Source organism: Copadichromis virginalis, linkage group LG17 (assembly GCF_057382275.1).
Source record: "Copadichromis virginalis isolate Kocher_CV1m ecotype Utaka linkage group LG17, C_Virginalis_male_GT1.1, whole genome shotgun sequence".
In the NCBI taxonomy this organism is placed as follows: domain Eukaryota; kingdom Metazoa; phylum Chordata; class Actinopteri; order Cichliformes; family Cichlidae; genus Copadichromis; species Copadichromis virginalis.
In genome coordinates, this window is record NC_140634.1 from 39,250,641 (window position 1) to 39,263,165 (window position 12,525).

Genomic DNA, 12,525 nt, shown 5'->3' on the forward strand with positions numbered 1-12,525 from the left:
ACGGGAGAGATTATATGGAAAGCCTCTGTGTTACCCCCAGATAAGGTGGAGGAGAGGGAGGGCTGCTGCCCCCACAACCCAGTGTCCAATAAGTGGATGGATGGATAAACAAGATTCCACAGTTTTCTGATAATTCACTGAAGAAATCTTCAGAAAAGAATTTTTGGGTAAACTTTTAAGGTCATATCACCATGCAGTGATACACAGATGGACATTTAGCAGCAGCGTATAAAGAACAGTGATGTACATGACTTTCACAGCCAGTAATAACACATAAAGCACAATAGTAGACTGTATCCAACCTCTGTAGGTAGTGGGCAGGTGCATTCATAAAAAACAGATCACTGTAGTGTTGAATGAAACACTGATCACACGAGAGTTTGAAAAGTTCACAGCTGAACATTTGTGGAAATATGATTTTAAAAGCCTACTTGGAGAGTTGCTGGGTTTTATAGCTCACATAAATCATGTGCATGCATGCAGACAATCTGAAAAAGACTTCTGCTGATACCTTAGTGCGGATGATCTCTTGTGGAAAGCTGGTCATGGCATTAGTCAGCCAGCCCTCCAGACTCTTGGCAAAGTTACGGATGGCCTGAGTGAGAGTGCCTGAAGAAAGAGAGCAGCCTGGATTATCATTACTGTCCCCACTCTGCAGAAAGCCTTTCAGCGAGAGTGTAAACGCCGTACGCTGAAAACAAAGAAATGCCTCTAATGTGTCAGCATGTACGTCAACACAGCGAGCCCCTGGTCCTAAATTCATCCTGTTGTCACTCATCAGTCTTAACTCTCAATATATTGCTTTACTTGTTTAATTTTTTTTTTTTTTAATCATTTGAATGAAATCCTCAGCAGTACTGACTGGGAACAGGTCGCAGCACGTCGGGGATCAGGATCTCCACCAGGGCCTGGTAGAGGATGTGATCGCAGCTCCTCATCCACAGCCTGACAGGCTCATATTTACACAGAGCCACCAGCTTCTCTGTGGGAATCACACCTTCCGGTTCATCATCACTACACGCACACACACGCACACACACACACGCACACACACACACACACACACACACACACACACACACGCTTTTAAAAATAACGTCCGCCTCACAAACAAAACTGTTGCTCGTAATTCGAGTGAAAAAGCAGTAATCACAGACATGACATCACAGGGTCATTTAATGCCCTGGCGTCAAACACTGAAGCCTTTTTCCCCCTTTTTCTTTCTGACCTGCTGGGAAGGGTTGTGCTTCCATCACTAGGTGGCGGTGTTGAATACCAAAACGTCTGCCAGAGTTTCTCAATGTAGTGGAACTGGAGGTTCATCACCACATCCAAAGTAGCCTGCAGGAGGGGAAGCAGGGGAGGGAATTGAGGGGGAGGGAACAGAGGAGGGAAAAAGAGAGGGAGGAAGAAGGGGACAAAACACACAGAGCTGAACCATGGCAACCAGACACACAACAAAGTTTCTACAGCCAGGCGGGCTGCCTCTCTCTCACTGCAGGTCCTCCTGGTTAGACAATGAGCCAGCTCAAACACAGCTCCCTGCACATTAATCACCAGCAGAATCTTAAAGGCCACGCTCGGGCTTCATCTGGACGGGTCGTTTTATGCTTTTTGCATTTTATTTCACATAGATTTATGCTTCCATCTGCCTACTTTTAGTGACCTGCGCTAACCCATGTGACTTCCTTTTTCCTGTTCAGAAACCCCTTTGAAAGGAGAGCATGCTGCATACAAGTGAACACTCGAGCACAAAGGAAGCAGTGGCAGGGTTCAAACCTAAAATGATTTGCCGCTTCTATAACTAGAGTCAGCACATAACCCCCCGCCCCCTCGAATCCAGCGCTGCGCAGATTTTTTGGGGCCGTTCATCAGGTCAGAGGAGGTGAGAGTCTGGACTCCACCTGAAGCAAAAGGTCAACCTGACAATCTGAAACTGTCCACGCCGTGAAATTCTCTGCTTTCTCTATCTGGCAGGACACGCACTTGCTGCTGGATCTTGTTACACAGCAGCGTAGGCTCAAATCACATGATATGTTTTTGCTTCCTCTCCAGCCATTGCCATGGCAACCGTGTTTACAGTTGCCCCCAGCAACAGGTCAAACACAGAACTCCAAAACAAAAAGGAGAATTTCCCATCCCCTCTTAAACAGGAGCTTTTTGCGTCCAGTTTTATGTGCCGCCCCCCCCCCCCCCACCCACACACACACACACACACACACACACACACACACACACACACACACACAAATATAAAAAAAAACATTTAAAAAGTGTAGGAGAAAAAAACAAAACAAAAAAACCCCCAAAGTGTTCATGTGCAGAGCTCAGACAGACAAGCAGGCCTCCGGTGGAGCTTCCTGAATCTTAACTGCTTGTTTCTGTGCACTCGCACAAAAAGATCCTGTGATTTATTACCCTGCAAGGTTTACTGAAAACTAATCATTTATTCTCAAACGTTCATCCAAAGGCTTGGCTGACGCCTGGATATTTGGCTGTTACCATGACATTAATAAATACATGCCCCACACTGGATAGCCCACTTGAAAAGAGACTCTTTACACTTTAGAGTAAAATATTATTTTTAGCTAAAATAATCATTATTTGTGTTGTAACATTAAATGATATCAGTAAAACCCTTGGCTAATGTGTTAATAGGTCAGTGTTCACACACACACACTCACACACACACACTTTTTTTTTTTTTTTTTTTTTAAATAACAAAACAGGATAAAATGTCGAGTGCTTGAACATTAAAGACGCAGAGGCAGCGAGACTGACAGAAATGTGCCGGCTGCCAAAGCCAGGAGCCCGTGTGCCTGTCCGCCGACAAGGCTGCACAAAGGCCCAAGGGGAGGCCACCACAAAGACACCAAGATGTCCACCCAGTGCACTGAAAGGTTAATTGGCATGTCTTGAAAGCTGCACGGAGATGAAAAGACGGCTGGAACAAAGGGAGCGTGGTGAGGCTGGACAAGGGGAGGGCAGGGATAATACGATAAAGCCAAAGCTTTGCTGCTTTTAATCACAGCCGCTCGCCTGTCTGTAAAGACCCACGCTTTAATGTCCAGAATTATTTCTGCTCTTCTGCAATGTGGTTCGATACAGGTTGCTGAGGGCGACGCTAAATTTCACCCCGTAAGGTTCCCGTCGCACCTCTCTGTCTTCCTCCTCTTTCTCTGCACATCAGTTAAATGATATTTAAATGTCAGTGGTGTCGAATTGATTCTTATTCTCGAAAGAAACACCAGGTCACCGCAGCCGGGCGACGCCTGACCTCGGAGCAGAGGGCTGACATGGGTGTCAGTCTGACGAGGTGATCGCTATTTATGAAGGCAGGAGGTTTGTGGGATCGACTCAAAACGAACAGCAGGAAACTCACTGCTCGCTGATATGATATCTCACACTCAACTGCTGACTGATGCGTAAGAGTTTGTGACATAAGAATGAGTCATTACAGCTTATAATGCCACTAATTAAACTGCAGGCTTCCATTGTTTCAGCTTCATCCTGTTTAGCAGGTAATAAATATCAAAGCTGGAATTTATAACAGTGCAGTAATAGGCTCCACTCAAATGTGTTGTTCATGTGTTTGATGTGCAAAAGACCAAAATAACACGATTAAAACCAAAACTACACAGGACGCATTAATTGTTTCTGCAGATGAAAGACCCCCCCCCCCACACACACACACACACCTTTTTTCACTGTCAAAATGCATCTGCTTATTAAAAATTCATCATCGCTGTCTGTTATGTATATTCACAGATCTCTGAAGGTGTCACAAACATGGCACTTAATCCACTGAAAGTAAAGTGCAGAACACTCTGGTGGAGAGGTGTCAAACATAAAGCCCGGGGGCCAAAATTGGCCCGCTGGACAGCTATGATAAAAGTGAAGGAGGACAAATTTTGCACTTTTAACTATATTTCCACGAGTTTTACAGTTTTTCCTACTGATAAAGAAGTAATAGATGAAAAGTCATGTTTTTTTTCCATTTCAGTTACAGTACAGTATTTATATATAACAAGGTTTTCATTGTTTGTTTAACATTTAACTATGTGAGAAATTGAAGCGGCGAGGCGAGGGCAGAGTGTACTGTAACTGGGAATGGGATGCTACAAAACTGAAGAACAAAGGTTCACGTGTAAGACAAATCCAGAAAAGAATACGGCTTCACTGTGACCCACCTCGCAGTGGTCTCTGTAGAGCGTCTGCAACTTCTTAATATCATTCATGTTGATGCGCTCAGGCAGAGGCTGGGTGCCCAAGTCAGGAGTTGGAAACGGAGGCAGGCTGTGAGACATATCTGCATAAATGTAGACAGGCGTCACTCATTTCACTCACACAGCAACAAGGAGTAATGACACATATGACATCAACTGCTTTATGGATACGTGCAGCTCATATGGTCTGCGTCACAGTGTCTGACATTTATCACCCAAGTTTAAAATCTATGTTCTAATAAAGCCAAGACGAAGCTATGACGTATTGTTATTGGAGATTATGTATCGGAATTTCAGGAGCGGGACCACGCCTCCAAACACGCTCTTTCCGGTTGTCATCTATATAGGTTCCCTCAGTTCTGCAAGCTGTTCATTCTCGTTTACGTGACCCTCCCTCCCTCCTTGTTCTCAATTCTTTAACTTAATTTCTATTTAGTGCATGGGGATCTGCTAGACTGTCACCAGTCCCCAAACCGCAGCTCAATTCATGTCCAAGCATCACCTTTACCTACTAGAACGCTGTCAAACCTAAAATGAGGACGTGGACCCAGCTAGTGAAATAAAAATAGCTAGTGCTAGCATTAAAGACTGTATCTGGAAAGAGAAGATAAGAGTTAAACCACCTTAAGCAGTTTCAGTGGGAGCGCCTGTGCTTACCTATGTACTGCTGGTGGTGTTGGCTCTGAGCAGCCACAGACTGCTCTGGAGTGCTGCTGCAGTGCTGCGAGCTCCCACACAGACTGTCAGACATGCTGTCCACCTTCTGCAGAGGCTTGAACCTGTGTAGACACAAGAGGGTGGAACGTGTACATTAGTGATTTTTGAAGGTCTGGGGAAGCACAATGAAAGAATCGGACACTGAGGAGCACACGCACACATCGCATTCGGTACAAAACCGAGACTGATTTATGCGGGTTTATTTCTGATTTAAGCGGCAACTATCCATCCATTCTCTTCCATTTATCCAGCGCCAGGTTGTGGGGGCAGCAGCCTATGCAGAGAAGCCCCGACCTTCCTCTACTTGGCCATCTCCACCAGCTTGTCAAGGGGAACACCAAGGCGTTCCCAGGCCAGATGAGAGATATAATCTCTCCAGGGTCTGCCCTGGGGCCTCCTCCCGGAACACTTCGCACAGGAGGCACCCATGAGCCATCCCTGGAGCCAACCTGGCTCCTTTCAATGTGGAGGAGTAGCAGCACTAGTGTGAGCTCCTCCCAGGTGGCCAAACTTGTCACCCTATCTGTAAGTGAGAGGCCAGTCACCCTTCACAGAAAGCCCATTTCTGCCGCTTGTATCCACAATCTCGTTCTTTTGGTCACTACCCACAGCTCGTGACCACAGGTGAGGGTAGGGACGTAAATCGAGAGCTTCGCTTTTACACTCAGCTCTCTCTTCACCACGACGGACCGGTACAGCCTTCACAACCCTGCAGCCTGTGACAAAGGGCAGGCCAGGCAGAGTCCAACACCCACCGGAAACGAGTCCGACGTATTCCCAGCTATACGGACCAAGCTCTGGCAACAGTTTTATAAGGATCGAATGGCTCATAGCAACAGGCCTGGCAACCCATGCTCCCGAAGCACCTCCCACAGGACACTCCGAGGGACACGGTCGAATGCATTCTCCAAGTCCACAAAGCACATGTAGACTAAACTCCCACGCACCCTCAAGTGTAAAAATAGTTAGTCCAGCGTTCTGCGACCAGGACAAAAACTACATTGTTCCTTCTGTAGTCGGTGTTCAGCTACTGGACGGACTCTTCTTTCCAGCATCCTGGCATAGACTTTCCCAGGAAGGCTGAGGAGTGTGATCCCCCTAATGCTGAAGACCACCCTCCTATCCCCTTGTTAAAGATGGGAACCACCACCCCGGTCTGCCAATCCTGATCTTCACACAACATTATAGAGGCGTGTCAACCAAGACACCCCGACAACATCCAAAGCCTTCAGGAACTCAGGGCGACCCTCATCCACCCCAGTGGCCCTGTAGTTGTTTAGCTGCCTCAGTGCGTCGTCCCCAGTCTCTGCTTCCTCTACACAAGACACGACAGCAGCATTTAGGAGGTCCTCGAAGTGTTCCTTCCACCACTTGATAACAGCGGCAACGACATTTTTGTTTTTGAAATATGTTTTCTAAGTTCAGTGGGTGTGTCAGATAACCAAGACGTGCAGTGATCTATTATGTGCGGCATTAAAGAGTTTATTCCTGAGTGAGTTTCACTAAAAGAGGCTCATGGGTTTCCAGGACACACGGTGCATTATGCACACACTAGCAGCAGCGCTGTTCTTGTTTTTGGTTAAGCAAAAGGGAAATGAACATAGCCAACTGTCACAGGACTGATGTCAGTGAAGGTTTATTCAGAAACTAGTAAAAGTCATCACAGAGCCACAGAGATGTAAAGAAAGGACGCTACAGCAGGCAGACAGGGAGAAAAACCTGACCTCTGTTTCTGGTGGACTGGCTGCTGCCTCATGGCCATGTACTGGGTGTCCTCCTGCAGTCGGTTGAGCGGCGAGTCTGGCTTCACCCGGATGCCGTAGTAATGATACTTAGAGTTGCCTCTGGTGGATAGAGTGAGAAAAGCCAGAAACCAGTCATGAGAAGCCTTGCCATCAGTGTAATCACTATCATTAGCCCGGTCCATCAGCAGGTTACCAGTGCCTATAAGCATTAAGCATCATCAAATCTATAATGGTCATGTGATTACCGTCATCAGCATCTGCAACAACCTCTTCCTACCTGGTGCCGAGGCGGCGGGTCCTCAGGCCCATAAAGACTGAACGGATGAGTTTGCCGAAGGAGGCTGCGTTAACTGGGTCCAGTTTCTGCTCCTGACAGTGCCGCAAGTAGTGGTTATAGAGGGAGGACCGGGGCAGGCTCACTCCCTCCGCTGTCTCGTAGTTGTCCAGAAGCCATTGCAGCTAAAAATACACAGAAGACAAGTCACAAAAAATAAAAATAAAAATTAGCGCTATAGTCACCTGGTGAAGACACGTCACAAAACAGACAACACGCACACGGTAGCCTGTTTTAGTTTAGTGATATAAATACCAGAGACACCACTGCAGCCCCCCCCCCCGTCTAACTGTATTCTTCAGAGAACATAAGCGACTACAGCATGATGAACAGTAACTAAGGAGAATGGCTGAAACTGAAGAAATAATCAGCAAAATTATGATTTGCAATATGCAATCCAATAAAATACATCAAAGTAAATTTATGCAAACAATATAGCAAAAAAAAAAAAATTATGTTAAGAGTGAAGGAATCTACACCACAAATGTCCTCATGCAGATAAAAACCTACCCAGAGATATTATGTGAATCTCATTCTTAAGCCTTATTACACCTGACGGGCAGGACGAAAGCTGCACTGTAATAAAATCTGAGTGTGTGTCTCGCTGTACTTAGAAGTGAAAATAACAGAAATATTTGGAAACATCAGTCGACTTAAGTACATGCAGACGCAGAGCATTAATGCACATGTACAAGATACATAACTGAGGAAAGAGTGATAGCAAATGCAAGTTCAGATAAAGAACATTAAGTGTGCGTGTCATTGAGACAGTGCAGAAGCAGATTAAGTAGCAGTGCGTTCATCTCAGCACACAAAGAGCACACAGCCCACAGATTCAGCCACGGCTTTCTTTCCTTTTTTTCCCCCTCACGTCCTTTTCAAAGAAAGTTCCTGGTTGACTTACATGGCTGTTGAGCAGGCTGCTTTTGTGACTTGCAATTCCTTCAGACTTTTGGAGGTTTTCAATCGCCATTTCAAGCTAAAGAAAGAAGAAGCATGCAAAAAAGAGAAAAAAAGAAAGAAGTGGACACAGAAGGGGGAGGAGGCAAGAAGAGATTGAGAGACAGAAAAAGGGAACAGAAATAAGCAGGGGTATATGAAGAAAAAAAACAAACACACACACAAAAAGATAAAGGTAATAAGACTGTTAGCGAGCAGCCAGATCTCTGCATTTCTATTAAAATCAGTCAGTGTTGTAGCCAAATCTATTACTGGCTGACAAAAGCATGCAAATCAAGGGACTCATAGGGTTAAGCTGCTCAGTGAAGGTTTGCAGTCAGACACTCAAATGTATGCAAATAGGAACCACAAACAGGGGTCGCAGGTCAGCTTAAGGTTTTCAGCAACAGGTCAACAATGCCTACCACCCCGCAGTTTATCAAACGATGTAGCTGAAAAATATTTGAAGAGCTAAATGGCAGACAGAGTAAGCTGTGACTACGACTTAAGCAAAACCGTCAGTGTAGAAAAATACGCTGACATATTAGTCTCTCACTAGACAACGAAAAATAATGGAGTCCAACTGGCGGGCAAAGTGAACGACAAAACCAGGGACATTCTGTTGAGCTGTAGAAGAAAAATCAAGTCAAAAAAGACTTGGTAGTGCAGCCAAACTGGAGACAGAATAAAAGGAAAAAGAAACGGGCAGCGGTCCAAGCCTTAAGAAGGCTCCCGAGGGCTCTTGGCCAAATGGTAATGAGCCCCAAGGGTTGCTTTGTTTCGTAGGGCGCTCAAGTGCCTGTGAAAACCTCTGAAACAAGGCAGTGCTGAATTATTTAAGCCAATGTCCCGGTTCTGCGGGCTCACTGGCCTGCACCACTCTGTGCGTTACTACAGAGCTAGGAGGCCCCAACTCAGGCTGCAGGTTCCTGGGAAACTGGGTGGTGAGTTAGGACACAGTCTATCTCAGGTAGTGATGAAACCTACCAAAACTATTATTTAGACCCCCCCCCAGACTCTTTCAGTCATTAAGTATTCATTTTTGCTTTGTTATTAATCCTGTTCGAGTTGGTAAACGTGCACCAGAATAACAGCACAGCGGGATGGCTGTTGCTCACCATAGCCGAGGAGGAACGCGACGAGTGCGATATGTGGTTGCGGCTTCCCTCCATATTTCCGCCGTGGATCAGGTAGGTGCTGCCGCTGGAGATGATGTGGCTGCTGCCCACGTCCATGGTGATGCCTACCATGCCATGAGTGGGCACGCCGCCGCTGGCAGAGGAGACCACCGTGGTAACATGACCTCCACCGGCCTGAGAGTCAAAGTAGGGCCCGCCACTGCTTTGCCCGTACAACTGTGCCTCGGGGTTGTAGGAGTAGGCTGTTCGGCTGCAGAGAGGCCACAGAAATTAAAGAACATTTGATTTTCAGCTCTGCCTGCAAAGAGGAATCTTTATGCAAACGCACGGGGAAACAACAACAACAACAACAACAGTATTGTTAATATACTACATAATTGTGTTGACATCGGCAAAAATTACCGAGGTCGTGCAAATATTTCGCTTTGCTAGAGTCATTAAATATCAAAGTGTGGGATAAAAGTCGTTTAGGCATCAGTTACCTTTAATGGCACTTTGATCTGAGAGATATTTGTTATAAAGTAGTCTGGACAATTATTTGTATTTTTCAGGCCCCTCTTCTGTGGAACCAGCTTCCAGTTTGGATTCAGGAGACAGACACTATCTCTACTTTCAAGATTAGGCTTCAAACTTTCCTTTTTGCTAAAGCATATAGTTAGGGCTGGACCAGGTGACCCTGAATCCTCCCTTAGTTATGCTGCAATAGACGTAGGCTGCCGGGGGATTCCCATGATGCATTGAGTTTTTCCTTTCCAGTCACCTTTCTCACTCACTATGTATTAATAGACCTCTCTGCATTGAATCATATCTGTTATTAACCTCTGTCTCTCTTCCACAGCATGTCTTTATCCTGTCTTCCTTCTCTCACCCCAACCGGTCGCAGCAGATGACCCCGCCCCTCCCTGAGCCTGGTTCTGTCAGAGGTTTCTTCCTGTTAAAAGGGAGTTTTTCCTTCCCACTGTTGCCAAAGTGCTGCTCATAGGGGGTCATATGATTGTTGGTTTTTTTTCTCTGTATCTATGAAGCGCCTTGAGATGACTTATGTTGTGATTTGGCGCTATATAAATAAAATTGAATTGAATTATTTGTCTTATTCCTTTTATCCAGCACCGATTTAGACATAATCCAAGATGACTCCACGTTTGAGATGGAGCCAAATACGTGCAGCGCTGTGTGTGTGATTTAGAAAGCAGTCCTCCGGGTTCTTTCACTGACAGAGTCATTGTAGTAAATGTGTTTCAGTTTCACAATAAATCTTTGTCTGCATTTTTTTTTTTTTTAATTTTTATTCCCCATTTGAAAAAAAATACAGCACGACTCACATTGTTCCATTGGTATAAACCGCATCTCCACTGTCTCCAACATACTGGACCTGTGACGGGTAGACATGCTGCACCTGCTGCACCTACATGGAGATCACAGTACAATGAAAGCAGCGATCAATGGAAACAGGCCTGAGAAGATTTCTTATTTATTTATCAGAACCAGCTGCAATCAAGTGGGCAACAGGAAAAAATAAGATAACGGCATAATTCTCTCATTGATGCAGTCTCCCACAAACCCATGGGAGAATGCATCAACACAACTTACATCCATGTCTGTCCACACACATAGTAAACTGCATGAACTGAAGAGCATTAAATGACCTTTGACTACCAATTTTTAATCAGTTCCATCCTTGAGTTTAAGTGAACGTCTGTGCCAGAAACTAAAGGTGATCCTATCGCTTTTGCAAGAATGGAAGAAAATTAAATCACAGTGACATTGATACCTGACTGCTAAAATCAAATCAGTTCTTCGTGGAGTAAAGACTTGTGCCAAATTTGTGGAAATTCCCTCAAGGCATTCAAGACATATTCACAAAAAGCACCGTGCCGCTGACAGCTGTTGCAGGCATACAGACAGAGTAGATTAAAACATACACTTTGCATTCGGTGAAACAGTACGAGCGGATTTCAGCTCGAACCAATGAAGACATATCGCACATGTGGTTTCGCACAGAGTGAGCCACGATGTTGCAAAATGGAATGATAGCGTTCCTCCTTCAAGTCTTTGTTTATCTTGTGCAAATCTCCCACTTTACCTCTACCAAAGCACTCCACCACTCTTGACAGATGGTAAGCCGCGCTCCATCATCTTTTCGTTTATTCTACATCTCACAGATGTAGAAAATCTTTGGGCCAAGCACATCAAGCATTTTTCCAATTTTCTGTCCGGCATGTTCTTATGCCCATCTTAATCTTGTCCTTTCATATATTGCTTTTCCTCTCTGACTCTGTTGACAGTGAGAAGGCTGTTTTGTGGGTTTCGTTTAATGAAGCTGTCAGTCGAGGACCTGCAGTTTGCCCATTTCTTTAACTAGAGACTCTGATACTTGTCTTCTTGGCCAGATGTCCACTACAGCCTCCTACTTCACTTTCTCGAAAGTCAGCACAAAGATTTTCATCTCAACTCAAACAAATTTGAAATTCTAATCTAAAGATTAATAAGGTTTTTGCATTAGAGCTCACTCTGTACAGTGGAACACAGGAGACACAGCTGCAGAAAATTAGACAGACATAGTTTAAAACAAAAAACTAATTACTGATTACATCCCATTTACAATGCTTCTAATTTTAAAGTCACGTAAATTAAGAAACTTTTCTTCCAAGAATGAGAACATTTCTAAGTGACCCTGAGGTTTTGAGTGCTAATGAATGATGCACTGAATGATAAAGATGAAGAGTCCTATTTGCGATCAGATGACCAATGGACAAATCACATTATAGTCTAGGATCCAGAGCTACATGTAAGCACAATGTAAGCATACATAGGCAACAGAAAAGCCAAGAAAAACACTGTCATCACCACACACACACATTCAAAACTTGTTCTTTTATCCAGCGGGACAAATAACAGTTTAAAATAACATTTTCATTTTAAAAGCCGCCAAGAGACATTTTATAGGTATACACATGTTATTCATGTATACAGCCAGTGGACCAGGCTCAGCCAGAGAAAGAAACTTTCACACACCCATGAGGAGCACAGCAAGAGGAGAAATGTGCTTAAAAACAAAAAACGGGCTGCCATGCTAGAGAGCGTTTAAATACACAAAGGTGGATCTGTTACCAATTTGGTTGTGTACTTCCTAGTTTGTTAACTGAAGACCAAAGCTGAAGCTCTTCGGACTAAATTTCATTATTATAAACATAAACTGTCACCTGAACAGGACCTGACGAATAACTAGTATTTGTAAACGACAAAACTAAGCCGTGGTCAAACAGGGGACACGGTCGCGTTACCAGTCTGGTATTCTGGATGTGCGAGTCATTTAAAATGTAATCTTCTTCCTACTTTATTGTAAGACTCCACAGGTCTTCAGCCGTCAAGTCAAGCGGTGTACATAATGTCAGAGCACAGTACAAGTAAGTACAGTACTGTGT

General features: G+C 44.7%; 1 protein-coding gene across 4 annotated transcripts in view; it reads right to left on the minus strand.

Moving 5' to 3' along the window:
* The window catches only part of rfx2 (regulatory factor X, 2 (influences HLA class II expression)), a 33,536-nt gene that overhangs the window by 7,300 nt on the left and 13,711 nt on the right, over nt 1-12,525 (minus strand). For 3 of the 4 annotated variants that reach the window (XM_085436893.1, XM_085436891.1, XM_085436890.1), the window contains 10 exons: nt 10,423-10,505; nt 9,080-9,350; nt 7,927-8,001; nt 6,966-7,147; nt 6,668-6,787; nt 4,884-5,005; nt 4,191-4,309; nt 1,229-1,341; nt 863-1,014; nt 512-609 (listed from right to left, as the gene is read on the minus strand). In XM_085436893.1, coding sequence (XP_085293019.1) covers nt 512-609; nt 863-1,014; nt 1,229-1,341; nt 4,191-4,309; nt 4,884-5,005; nt 6,668-6,787; nt 6,966-7,147; nt 7,927-8,001; nt 9,080-9,350; nt 10,423-10,505 — 1,335 coding nt within the window. The remainder of the gene's footprint in view (nt 1-511; nt 610-862; nt 1,015-1,228; nt 1,342-4,190; nt 4,310-4,883; nt 5,006-6,667; nt 6,788-6,965; nt 7,148-7,926; nt 8,002-9,079; nt 9,351-10,422; nt 10,506-12,525) is intronic. The other variant, XM_085436892.1, reaches the window with a different exon arrangement.